Genomic DNA, 14,368 nt, shown 5'->3' on the forward strand with positions numbered 1-14,368 from the left:
GGACCACCCCCCGCAAGCAGCTCTGCCTCTGCGTCGAGGCCGCCCCCCGGCGGTCAGACCCCGGCACCCCCCAGCCCCGCCGTCCCGCTACCCCCCAGCCCTGCACGCATCGCCAGGGGGCGTATCGGCCGGGTCATCCGGCTTCCCCGCAAGCTCACCCTTCAGGTGCGCGGGAATTCTGGGGGGTCGCGTGTGGCGGGCACAAGGGGCAATAATTCCTCGCACCAGTGGGTGGCGCGAGCGTCCAGGCGGGGAACTAAAATGCATGCCCCGCCTTTCGACCGATCGGCCACGCCCGGGGGCAAGGCGTGGCTTCGGTACATATATGCGGGCTCTAAGCTCGAGCCCGCCCAGTGCTGAAGTGCGAGCTCTGAATAAAGACTTTTGTTGTACCAACGCGTTGTGGCCTACCTCCCTGGCAATCGAGTCGTGTGTGCACAGCACCACAATATTAGCGATCTAAACAGTGTAGTTTATTTTCGCGATCTAAGCAGTGTAGTTTGTTTTACTTTTAGCGATCTCAGCAGGGTAGTTTGTTTTCTCGATCTAAGGAGAGTGGTTTTTTTTTTTTAGCGATCTAAGCAGTGTCGTTTGTTTTAGCGATCTAAGCTGGGTAGTTTGTTTTAGCGATCTAAGTAGTGTAGTTTGTTTTAGCGATCTAAGCAGGGTAGTGTGTTTTAGCGATCTAAGCAGTGTCGTTTGTTTTAGCGATCTAAGCAGGGTAGTTTGTTTTAGCGATCTAAGTAGTGTAGTTTGTTTTAGCGATCTAAGCAGGGTATTTTGTTTTAGCGATCTAAGCAGTGTAGTTTGTTTTAGCGATCTAAGTAGTGTAGTTTGTTTTAGCGATTTAAGTAGTGTAGTTTGTTTTAGCGATCTAAGCAGGGTAGTGTGTTTTAGCGATCTAAGCAGTGTCGTTTGTTTTAGCGATCTAAGCAGGGTAGTTTGTTTTAGCGATCTAAGTAGTGTAGTTTGTTTTAGCGATCTAAGTAGTGTAGTTTGTTTTAGCGATCTAAGCAGGGTAGTGTGTTTTAGCGATCTAAGCAGTGTCGTTTGTTTTAGCGATCTAAGCAGGGTAGTTTGTTTTAGCGATCTAAGCAGTGTCGTTTGTTTTAGCGATCTAAGCAGGGTAGTTTGTTTTAGCGATCTAAGTAGTGTAGTTTGTTTTAGCGATCTAAGTAGGGTATTTTGTTTTAGCGATCTAAGCAGTGTCGTTTGTTTTAGCGATCTAAGCAGGGTAGTTTGTTTTAGCGATCTAAGTAGTGTAGTTTGTTTTAGCGATCTAAGCAGGGTATTTTGTTTTAGCGATCTAAGCAGTGTCGTTTGTTTTCGCGATCTAAGCAGGGTAGTGTGTTTTAGCGATCTAAGCAGGGTAGTTTGTTTTAGCGATCTAAGCAGTGTCGTTTGTTTTAGCGATCTAAGCAGGGTAGTTTGTTTTAGCGATCTATGTAGTGTAGTTTGTTTTAGCGATCTAAGCAGGGTATTTTGTTTTAGCGATCTAAGCAGTGTAGTTTGTTTTAGCGATCTAAGCAGTGTAGTTTGTTTTCGCGATCTAAGCAGTGTAGTTTGTTTTCTCGATCTAAGCAGAGTGGTTTGTTTTCGCGATCTAAGCAGAGTAGTTTGTTTTCGCGATCTAAGCAGAGTAGTTTGTTTTAGCGATCTAAGCAGTGTAGTTTGTTTTAGCGATCTAAGCAGTGTAGTTTGTTTTCGCGATCTAAGCAGTGTAGTTTGTTTTCTCGATCTAAGCAGAGTGGTTTGTTTTAGCGATCTAAGCAGAGTAGTTTGTTTTCGCGATCTAAGCAGAGTAGTTTGTTTTAGCGATCTAAGTAGAGTAGTTTGTTTTAGCGATCTAAGCAGTGTAGTTTGTTTTAGCGATCGAAGCAGGGTAGTTTGTTTTAGCGATCTAAGCAGGGTAGTTTGTTTTAGCGATCTAAGCAGTGTAGTTTGTTTTCGCGATCTAAGCAGTGTAGTTTGTTTTCTCGATCTAAGCAAAGTGGTTTGTTTTCGCGATCTAAGCAGAGTAGTTTGCTGCAGTGTCTTTGTAATTGAGTGGAGGTTTGTTGACATTTTCCTCTTGTAATTAACCAAAGCCGACATTGACTCTGGAAAGTACCTTCTATTCCTATTTATTTCTTCAGCTTGGTATAAAATTACCGTATGAATTGACAGTATTTATTGGCACGGCGGAAGTGACGCATTTTTAATATCCTAACTTCCTCTTCTTCGTGTTGTCTGTTGTGTCTGTTTCGTCTTGATCGCTGTGAAAGGAATATCTGAACAATGTCGGAAAGAAAAGTTTTAAACGTACGTTTTTTGTGAATATTACTTCACACATCTGTCATTTCGTTCGCCTGAATTATATGAGAAATACCATTTTAACCGTTTCTGCTTTCGGATTGAATCTACATTGCATATAACTAGGGCATGCCCGTACTATATATATATCTAAAATTATATCCCCCCCCCTCTATTTACATGAAATGGTTTGGTTCATGAAATGTTTTGGTCCATTCGCAACGCCAAAGCGAACGGCGAACGCTTTACATGAAATGGTTTGGTCAATTCGCAACGCCAAAGCGAACGGCGAACGGCTTGCGAGTACAGTGACAATCCCCCCCCCCCCCCCCCCCCTCTATTTACATGAAATGGTTTTAATTAGTTTTAAAACATAGTTTAACGCCAACATAGCGGCAACATAGTTTGCCAACGTGAAATAAATGAATACGCTCTCAAATGTGCCGTCCGAGGCAGAGTGTGTTCGCCACGTTCGGCACACGCGATAGCTCGCTGATTGGTTGAATCGTTTTTTGGACATAGCTCGGTAAGTAATTGTCCGATTAATATGAAACCTTGAAAAGGCACATCCTCGGGTCCCCAGCAATATACCTGGCAAGTTTCAAGTATATCGGACCGGTAGTTGTCGAGAAACAGCGGTCGCATACACACACACAGAGATTACTGGAATTATAGATAGATATACATTATATTTATACATAACACGAACACACAATAAACACAAACAGTACTCTGAAAGTGAAACGAAAGATGCAAACATGGAGATATGATGCAGGTGTACGAAATCCTCAAGCCTAAGTCACACATAGGCGGATTTGTCGGCGACTACTGGCGACTGGAAAATTCGCCACCACCCGCCGACAATCGTAATAAAACCGTAATGGACGGTCCTCTGTAGTCGTGGTTATCCTCCCCAGGTCGGCTGCAGTCGGCAAGAGCCGCAAAGGGGCCAAATATTTTTTTTAATGTTTAAAAACGGTGCGCTCAGTCGTCAAAAAAGATCCGCCATGCTGTCGTGATGGAACCGCCATGCTGTCGTCGGTATCCGTAATAAGACCGTAAAGCGGCCGCAACCCAGTCGCTCATAGTCTTCCGCAATCGCGCCAGCATCGCCCCACCAGCCAGCACGGCAGATATGCGAATGCCATACGGCCTTCCTGTGGCATCTTCCCGACTACGGGCCGACACTGTTGCGGCTGCATATCGACTACAGAAGAACTGCCACGTCTCCCCTGCGGCTATGGGAGACTGACGACGACAGCAGTAGGACTAGTGGCGGCCGAGTTACGGCCATTGGCGACAGAGATACGACTGCTTGGCGACTGCATTACGACATACCACGATTCCATGGCAAGACAGGATGGTGTGAGGGTCTCCGTGGAGTGAGGTCCTGTGGTGCCGACAAGGATATGGCTTTATTGTTTGGACTTGGGACTTTTGGGAACTTTATTTTTGGTCCTTTGGAAACTTTATTTATGGGACTTGGGACCAGTGGAAATAATTTGTTGGACTTTATTTCCATTCTCTCTCCCTGCAGAAAAGTTTGATTATTACATTACAATGATACATCTTTATTAACTTTCTTATTGTACATCAAACATCTTTATGCTTCATGTCATACATCATTGAAATGAATAAAGTGAAATGTAAAATAGAGAGATAAAGATTTAAAAAGCTGTGTGAATCGTCTCCAATCGCCGGCGGTCTTATTGCAGTCTTGCGGACGTCGGAGTAAACCGCCACCCGGCCCCAATGCAGTCGCCGCGATCCGCCATCGGTCGTAATCTAGCCGCCAGACTGTCGCCACGCTGCCGCCGTGCATCCGCAATGCAGTCGTCTTCGATCTTCGACAGTCGCCATCCCACTCGGGGCGTCGTCGCAATGCAGTCGCAATGTGGCCGCCTGCAGTCGCCATACTGCCGCCTGACCATATTTGACCGCCCGAAATCGCCAGTAGTCGCCGAAAAATCTTGATCGCCGGCAGTCGCCAGTAGTCGCCAAAATATCTGCCTATGTGTGACTTAGGCTTCAGCGGTAAAGACAATTTCAAAGCTGAATACCAAGTTATCAGAGGTCTTCATTTGAAACTGTTCAAACAATGAAGGAGATCTGAATGTTAGAAGCTCCTTTCTTCCTTTGGGCTCGGAGAGTGATTGAGGACTGGATCAGCTTTCCTGTGTGTGTTATCGCTGCTGCCTCGGAAATCCTTCAAGAACAGACTCCATTTACACTGGTGATCTATGTGGTTCAACACCGAGACCTCTCCGCCCTGTGCCCTCTTAAAATACAAAGTAGGGCCTACATCACCAATCTAACGTGAAGATTGAAAGATTCAGCAGGACAACATCGATCCTTCTCTTCTATATACTTGATGATAATGATATGACACGTACAAGCACAGTGCAAAAGTACACTTCCCACAAATACAACACACATACACACACACACCTACACACACTCACACACATGCACTAACGGATACTTTGAGACCGGGGAGGACCCCGTTCCATCTTCTGAACACCACATATGGAGATGATAACTAACGACACATACATACACACACACACTCCTAACCTTCCATGCCGTTATGTTCAGGAGTATGCAAACTTGAGACTCAAACACGTTGATTCTCACACTTTTTCAAATGTCACTTCCTTTCGTTAATCCCATATTCTTTTTTTTCCTCCCTCTTCTTCTTCTCCCTCTTCTTCTTCTTCTTCTTCTTCTTCTTATCTCCACTGACCTTGATTCTTTTCTCCCATTCAGAAATACTATCCACCAGACTTTGACCCAGCAAAAATCCCAAAACTCAAACTTGCCAAGGATCGGCAATATGTTATTCGTCTTATGGCTCCTTTCAACATGCGGTGAGTATATCGAGCTTTGCTGTCACCTATGCCCTATAAGTTCACTATCTTTCCACTTATGTTAACTCCTTTCATTTCAATATCCCTTTTTCATGCAGAATGTAACTATGAGTATATAAATACAATCTAGAACAGCACTCAGTAGAGAGCATACCTCCGCCAGGTGAACAGTTTACGTTTTGTATCCCAGAGTAGACCAGAAATTCAGAGTTTAATCAAAATTTACAGAATTTCATTTAATCAAAATCATCCGCCCACAACTTTTTGAGATATTCTGCTATATATCGTTTTTGGCCCGATCTCCCAATGGTGATGAATCACTTAAAAATTTAAATAATTCTCATATCCGAATCCATATTCAGATCTTCACCAAAGTCGAATCGAATCGTCATTGTCAGACACCCAACCTGGCCACCAAGTTTCATCCAAATCCGTCCACAACATTTTCAGATATCCTGCTATGTATCGTTTTTCGCCCTATCTTCCAAATGGTGAAGAATCACTTAAAAAGTTCTACCAGCTGGATCCGAATCCGGACCTTCACCAAAATCTAATCGTTTCGTCCTTGTCACATACGCTACATCTCTGCCAAATTTCGTCCAAATCCGTCCACAACTTTTTGAGATATTTTGTTCACAAACAGACAGACAGGGGCGAAAACATAACCTCCATCCACCTTTGGTGGTGGAGGTAAGTAGCAGAAGCTCATGGTAAAATACCACAATATAAAAAAGGAAGCCTTTTATTCTTCACTCGATGAAGTAGCTCCAAAATGGGAGGTTATGTATTTCTTAACAACAAAGAAAAAAGCATTTTGGGAGCGATCGAAGTAGCGGTCTGTTGCTTATACACCATACTATACACCTGGGTTAAATTTTTTTCTCTGATTGAAAAAAATTATTAATTTACCTTTGGTTTGGATTATTTTGAAAGAACTTCACTTAATTTTTTTTTTCTCTCAGAGGAGTATTTCCATGTTTCAGGGGGGACAGACAGACAGACAGACAGACAGACAGTATTAGCCTATTATACATGTAGATTATTGTTATTAAAACGGCCCAAGGGTTCATTTCGGGTGAGACATTTAGGAGGTCACTAAATTCTGGCTGTGAATTGAAGAATGAACCCATCTGAGTACATGACCATTGGTGGGTAAACAATGAATCTCATATCATGGCATTTGAAGCTTTTAAAAATCTTCCCTTTTTGTTAATGTTTTTTTTATGGCTAGCACATTGAGGAAGGAATAAGCCTGTAGCCACACAAGTGACCAAGGAAATGCATGGCACCCTATCGCAGGTGACTGAAAATGACGAGACCATAAAAAGGTCCTTTTAGGGTGGGTGGTGTGACTGCGCTGGATCGGCTGGTGAAAACAAACCTACCACCGTTGGTTTTCATTTGGAGTTTCCTTCCCATCGGCAGGTGTCCTTCACAATGGCTATCGAGGCCCAGCTCCCTGTAGTATGGTTTTATGGTGCCAAAATTTTGTCTTTCATACCTTTATCATTTGTTTAAACAGACACAGGGAATGGCCATTGCAAGATAGTTAAGGGCATGGAAATTGGAAAAGAAGGTTGAGGAAGGCAAAGTAGCTTGGGAAGTTAGGAAGGAGAATTGAGGAAGGCAAGGAAGGCTTGGGAAGGTTGAGGAAGGCAAGGTAGCTTGGGAAGTTAGGAAGGAGAATATACAATTTAATAAGGGGGAATTTGTCAGCACGTATTATTATTATTTTTTATTCTTTTATTGGACACACGTAACATCCACAACAATATTAATACATACCCCCCCCCCCCCCCTTTATGGGGAGTGTGAGGAGTAGGGGGAGGGTTTACAATAGTAAGTTTACCGTACAAGGTGCCTGTCTTAGAAATAGGTCAAAATGGCATCCCATGTGGGTTGGGGGTGATTTCTCCTTAATTGCCCTACTGACTATGGAGAAAAAAGTGACCTCGCGAAGATGGCGTGGCCGGTACCCGGAATGCCCCAGGAAGTTATGTCACTTCCCCAAAATTATCCTTCACAAAAATAAGTTATGTCATGTTTTAGTGTCAGGTCAGTCTTTTGGGACTGCCACTGGTAACATGTAACCTCATGCTACCTGCCGCATGGTTGGGTTAGCGACAACTAAACCGACAGCCCTCACTGGCTTTGCTAGTGGGGAGGGTGACTGTGACACCCAGCCAAGACTAAAAACAACACCTGGCAAAGGGCAGATGAACACCCGTAGGACCCAACGGCCATCCAATAAGGAGATTGTCTCTCCTAAAAAACACCCATCCAGATTGTACCGGTTCGAGTCGTACCAAGGACTTTTAAAAATGGTACGTGCTGCTTTCTTGCTTGATGTTCAGCATTTAAAAGGATAGAGCACAGACAATCCCCATTGGTTGTCATCCATGGGGAGGAGGAAATTGTTCCTGAGGAAATGCCCCGCAGAGTACGGTGAGAAAATCGGCGTCAATATTATGACGTCGCTGCTACCCAGAGTATCCTGGGAAGTGACGTAGTGACGGCTCTTCCCCAAGCTCAGTGGCTGTGTTAAGTGTTTGTCTCATCAGTATTTTTTTGTGTGTGTGTGTGTTTGTGTGTGTGTGTGCGTGCGACGTGCGTGCGTGTGTGTGTTGTTTTTCCTCTCATCAGTATTGATGCCTTGTCCTGCATACAAAAACCACCGTGTCTCAACACTGACTGGGCAGAGTTGATTTATTGGGCCATTCAGCTTTTTTTTTTTAAATCAACTACGACAGATCAATGCTGATGATTTACCCTTTACTAGCTGTCCCATGAGAAAGGGGATTCAAATTTGTGTTACATAGCTGCTGTTTTTTTTTGTTTTGTTTGTTTGTTTTTTTTAAATACAGAATCGAGGCTCGTGAAAGAGCTAACATTTATCACACAAAAAAAATCAAACAGACAAACAAAATATATAACAAGAGGGAGCGGTAGATAAGATGGGGAGAGAAGGGGAAGCACACAAACACAACATTTGAGAGCAGGGACATCGGGAGATGTGTGGGAGGGAGAGGGCTTGGGAAGGCGGGAGGAGGAGGGGGAGGAGGCGTGGGAAGGGGGTGGGGGGGAGTGGGAGAAGTATAAAACACAAGGACACCAAGGATTTCCAGGAAAGAAGTTTGTATTTCAAAAAAGTGGATTTGGGATGAAATTAGTGGGGGTAGAAAAGATCAAGGTTTTGGATGGGGGGAAGATAAGAGATGGTGCTGAACAGCTGTTTTCAAGACCTGGAGGGAGGAGTGGGATTGAAGAGAGTGAGGGAGTTTGTTCCAGAGGCGGGAGAAAAGAGGAATGAAGGAGTGAAGGTGAGCAGAGAGTCTTGATTTTGGCAGTTTAACCATAAGAGGGTTGCAGGCAGATCTTGTGCGACCTGTAGGAATATTTGCGGGACAGAGCCCAGAGAGAGCTGGGGGGGCAAGGCCGGAGAGGAGTCGGTAGAAGACGGAAAGACCACCAACCTGCCTGCGGTGAGTAAGTGAGAGGCCCTTGGAGTTAGCTTCATCGCGGGAGATTCCAATGATTCTGAACGCTTTGGTTTCAACAGCGTGAAGACGAAGCACAATTGCAGAAGCACTTGCACAATCAACCAAACATTTTGTCTAATAACAAAAACAAGGCACAGTGAGCCTCCACTCATGGCCTCAACGTTTATGTCACTTTCCCTTCAAGCTATTGCATACCTGTTTACATATTTGTGCAACGAAGTGTTATATTTTTGTCTCATTAACTACTCACGACGATCATCAATCAATCAATTTTTTATCTCCTATATCGTGCTTTGCATTTCGAAAAAAAATTAATAATCTCAAAGCACTTGTCAACGAAAGGCTAAGAAGAATAAAAAGAATTGAGATCAAGCAACTAATTACCCTTGCCAGAGGAAAAGGTATTGCATTTGAGTTTGTCTGTTTGTCTGTCTGCATAGAATAAATATGATTTTTTTTTTCTGCAATCGTTGGTCTGATTGACAGGAAATTTTCACCATAGGTTCGCCTCCACATGTAGAATATTTTAATGATAATTATGACATCATAGGTCATGTGGTACCGGCGCCATCGTGGAAAAACCGAAAAACTTTGCACCTCTATATCTCCCAAAGCGCTGCATCGAAGGAATTGAGACATGGCTCATTGTAAAGAACTCTCCATGGGAATAACATATGTTAATGATGATGTAATAGGTGCCTCCATTATGACATCATAATTCGACAAGTACAAAACTTCATCCAATCAAGATGAAATTTCTTGAGCATCATCTAGGGATAAATTGGTGGAGAAAAAAAACAACATAATGATGATGTCATCGGTCACGTGGTTCAGCCACTATATTTGTTTTAACACAAAAGCCTTAAAAACCACTAAAAACACGTCCTGGCGAGAGTCTACAATCTCTGATTGCTCTTTCTTGTTGAAGATGTGATTTTGTGAGAGATTTAATACCTGTAATTGATCAGGATGTGCAAATTTTTAAAGCAAATGAGTTCCATAGTTGAGCATATCTAAAAATAAATTTGATTAAACCAAGTCTTCATCCCAGTTTGAAAAACAAACAGGAGATTCTCATTGTTCGACCAAAGTAACCCCAATAGACAATTTCACAGGGGTTATTGTGGGGGGGGAAAGACTTCTTACGAGCCCTCCAAAAAAAAAAATTGAAATCCTGAGCAGTATTTTAATTTTTTAAAAAGTTGTCAAACAAATGAGCCCTTGATGTTTCCTGAGGAATGGAGTGACGTAAGTTTTTCCTGTTTTAACGAAAAGCCGAGCTACCATATTGTGACTAAACCTGTAAGGGTTTGAGAGAAGAGGAAGGTTTGCTTACCAACATTGCAGTAATATGAGTACATGAACCCAAGTCTCAACACTTGGACTTTGATTTAGGTATGAACAGATTTGAGAATTATTGGACAGATGGAAGAAAATAAATTTACAGATTTTATAAATGTTCAGGGTTTAGCAAAGTGTAGGGTTCATATCAACAAATAAGACAAATAAATAGCAAAGATATCACTTGTCCATCGCAGGCAGGTCGGAAGTATCTCTGTCTTCTACCACATGCTTTCTAGGTCTTGCACCCTCTACTCTGTCTGTGATTTGTATCCCCCCCCCCCCCCCCCACTCACCCCTCTCCTCCCCCCTCCTCCCGTTTCTGCTGGGCACACATGATCCACCATCAACTCCCTTCTGGTGAAACTCTCAAAATCCAGACTCGCTTCCCACCTCCACTGATTTATTCCTCTTTTTCCCACCTGTAGAATCAACTTCCACATCCTCTTTAATCTCATTCTTCTCCCCAAGTCTTCAAGATAGCTGTTCAACACCATCTTAGATCATCCCCAATCCAAAACCGTTATCTTTTCCTTCACTTATTAACCTCTACCCCTCTTTATACCCCCCCCCCCTCCTCCCCCCAAGTGTATGCCCCATTCCAAATTTTGGGTTTTTCCTTCCTGAGAGTTTGCTTCTGTATCCATCTTTACTACCCCAGGTGTCCCTGCCCCTCATTCCTCACCATATCCCTTATTTTTCCAAGTCTCCCTCTATTGTGGCCTTCAACCGTGCTGTTGGGGTCCACACCATTCCTATTTTTACTGTTCTTTTTGTTTTGTTGCATCCTGGCCCGTTCATTGTTTTAGCTCTTCTACGGGCCTTGACTTTGTATTCAAAAAGGAATACGGCAGAACACAATATGTACTGGTAATCATTAAATTTGTGGTCAGCAGAAACTTTATGGCTTTTGGAATTTAGTTGATCGACTGCATGATATGGTGATGTGCCTGTCAACGACATCCAAATTTGACTGCTGCACATCAGTTGAGGAGAGATATGAAAGTGTGCATAATGAACCACATGTAGCAAGATCTGCAAGACCGGATGCCTCGATCAGCAACGCAAACATCAAAGAGGTAGATGATCTCATTTGACTGACTAAATGTGTCCAAAGCTGTGGCCAATTTTTTTTCACCTTGTGGGATCGCCTGGCGAATCTTTTTGGCCAATGTCTGTCACAAATCAGCTGTCTTGGCCAAATGTTTGACAGGAACTACCCAGGAGATATCTTTGGGAGTAATTTGGAATTTGGCCAGGGTGCAACCTTCTCTTTGTGAATGGCACCATGGAATATGACCTTTAATGTCCACCAACTAATGCAACAGACAGGACCCCAGCGTATTGTACATCCAAAGGATGGCGCACTTTGTGATACATTGCCTTCACTGCCAAACACGAATCCCACAGTTTGAGTTGGGTTCAGAATTTTTGGATTTTGGTGGGAGATCTCATGAAGCATTGTTCCCTGCATTTGTCAAGGTTTCATTTAATATGAAAGAAGGTGAACATATATAATTTCTTTGACTTCAAAAATGTACTTTTATGGAAGAAAACTGGGAGATTTTGCCAATATGGGGAAGGCAGGAATAATTTTCGAAAAATGGCCTTGGTGCCATGTATTGAATGGAAGATCTGACTTTGGCGTTCTGCAAATAAATAATTAAAAAGGTAGTCTTCGAGCTAACTATTACTTTGTAAACCTCAACGCCATTTTTATTCCTATGTTTTCGGGTTGTCCGTCCGTCCGTCCGTATGGGCTAAACCTCGTTTTTCTCTCTCAGCAACCATATTTCCGATTGAAACGAAACTTTCAGGGTAGGAGTGACACCGATGCAGAATGTATTTATGATAATTGTGACATCACCGGTCACATGGTATGGCAGCCATCTTGGATTAAAAGCAAATAATTAAAAAATTATTTCTCGGAAACCGCTGAATGGAAAAATTTGAAACTTGGCACATTGTCAAGTACTCCCAATGAGGAACAAAAGCATGTTAATGATGACATCATCAGTGAAGTGGTATACCAGCCAAAAATGTTAGTTTTTAAAAATCCCTTTTCTGAAACTGCTTCACCGATTGATGTGAAACCCATCATGGCTGGTGAAAATGTGATACTTGAAAACAGCTGAAGGGATTTAAATCAAACTTGTTTATTTTTAGGACGGTGAACGAGGGCATCTACCCATTGTGGGACTATGTGGAGGCATATTGGCGACACAGTCGCATTCTTCTAGTTATTGTTGCATTTGAATGCTGAACTTCACACTTTGTAACACTGTCAGACTTCCTTTGTTTCCCTTGCTATATTCTCAATTTTCCATCAGCAATATTAAAGCAAAAGTGGAACTTGCTTGGGAAGGCAACATCACAAGTCGGTCTCCTTGCACAAAGCCCAACATAAATCAATTTGTTTCACCAACTTTGTGCTGTCCTTTCACCAGTTCCCATGTATACTTCCATAGCTGTAACTGTTGTTCAAGCCGTTTTTTTATACCAGGAAGGGATTACGTATCAGTGGAATGCCCCTGGTATTACCATTGGTGCAGTGTTGTTGCAGCCTTCTTTGCTGCAATGAAAAGGAAGGATTTTATATCAACTGTGATTATGGATTCCATGACCTTGCTGATGATTGGGAGTTAGCTGATAGATCTAATTAAGGGGATCCGTTTTTGCACCTTTTTACCTCCACCACCAAAGGTGGATGGAGGTTATGTTTTCACCCCTGTCTGTCCATTTGTTTGTGAACAAGATATCTCAAAAATTTGTGGACAGATTCGGATGAAATTTGGCAGAGATGTAGCATATGTGACAAGGACGAAATGATTAGGTTTTGGTGAAGATCTGAATATGGATTCGGATATGATAATTATTTAATTTTTAAAGTGATTCTTCACCTTTGGGAGATGGGGCCAAAAACGATACATAGCGGGATATCTCAAAACGTTGTGGACGGATTTGGACGAAACTTGTTGGACATGTTGTGTCTGTGACGAGGAAGAATAGATTCAATTTTAGTGAAGATCCGGATCCAGCTAGTAGAATTTTTAAGTGATTCGTCACCATTTAGTTATAATTATGGTCAACCAGGTGGAGGTATGCTCTCCACTGAGTGCCATTCTAGTTCACCCCTGTTTTTTGTCTGTCTGTTTGTCTATCTGTCTGTTTGTGAACAGGATATCTCCAAAAAACGTGGATGGATTCGGACAAAATTTGGTGGACAGTTTTGGTATGTGACCAGGACGAATCTATTCGATTTTGGTGAAGATCCGAATGCGGATCCAGACATGGATATTTAATTTTGACGGATTATGACAAAACTAGATGGATGAGTTAGTTAGGCAACAAGAACAAGCTGATTAGCTTTTGGTTCAGTTCCGGCTGCAGATCCTACCCATCAGTGGGATACGAAATGTAAACTGTTCAGCTTGGCAGAGATATGCTCTCTACCGAGTGCCATTCTGGTTATATAGTGCATTGATGTTGGCTGACTTCCAAGAAGATGGAAGTTGACCTTGAGCAAATAATAGAATGAAAAGAGCAGAGAGAGGATGTGCAAGAGCAGCAGAGCAGGATTTTAGGACACGTGAGCAGGTGCCGTCCAAGCCAGTTGCAGAATCGAGTCGAAGTTTGCCAAAAACCTATCCTCCTCCTCAAGTGCAAGTGACAAAGATTTTAGGAGGAGTTGGGTGGGTTCTGAGAGTGTGGGGTTTGGTGCACAATATTTGAAAGCAAACACAGAATTGAGGCATTCGGCCTTCTCACGAGCGAAGTCGGCTGTGGTGCCATTTGAAGAGAGGAAAGGGATGAAAGGGGAGCATACATCAGAGACAGACTTAACAAGGTGTCACCAGGTTTTAGAGGAGGGAGACAATTTTGAAAGTTCTCTTGAGTTTGGACAGATGTTGCTTTCTGGCTCTCCTGAGATTGAACACACACTTGTTGCGGGCTTTGTGGAATGTCCTGAAGTTGCCTTCGGTCAGATTTGCCTACCAGGAGGAGAATGCAAGTTCTTTTGAGGCAACTGCCTCATCCCATGATTCAAGAGTACCATGGGTAGGAGAATGGGTTTTATAACTGAAGATGTTTCTGTGGAAGAAGTCCCAGACTGGGTTAACATCAGTGGCACTAGATATATATAGGAGACCAGTCCTGAAGTGACATGACTGCTTGCAGTCCCTATCAGTTTACCCGAGTGAACTGCCAGACTCGTCGGCACTATGAGGCTGTTCTCTGAGAACAGATAGAGAGATATTAGCGCACATCCTTTCTTCACAAGCAATTGACCTTCAGAAGCACATGATCATATGTACCAATAGGAGCAGAGGAAGAGAATGAGACATTGGCAGGGAAGTTGGTCATAAG

At 43.0% G+C, this 14,368-nt stretch overlaps 1 protein-coding gene across 1 annotated transcript in view; it reads left to right on the forward strand.

Annotated features, from left to right (window-relative positions):
- Positions 1-826: 826 nt before the first annotated feature.
- LOC137428883 (splicing factor YJU2) overlaps positions 827-14,368 on the forward strand; it is a 30,011-nt gene continuing 16,469 nt past the window's right edge. Inside the window, exons 1-2 of the mRNA XM_068118737.2 lie at positions 827-2,301; positions 5,059-5,159. Coding sequence (XP_067974838.2) covers positions 2,278-2,301; positions 5,059-5,159 — 125 coding nt within the window. The 5' untranslated portion in view covers positions 827-2,277. The remainder of the gene's footprint in view (positions 2,302-5,058; positions 5,160-14,368) is intronic.

The sequence above is a fragment of the Myxine glutinosa genome, chromosome 1 (assembly GCF_964187855.1).
Source record: "Myxine glutinosa chromosome 1, kmMyxGlut1.1, whole genome shotgun sequence".
Taxonomy (NCBI): Eukaryota; Metazoa; Chordata; class Myxini; order Myxiniformes; family Myxinidae; genus Myxine; species Myxine glutinosa.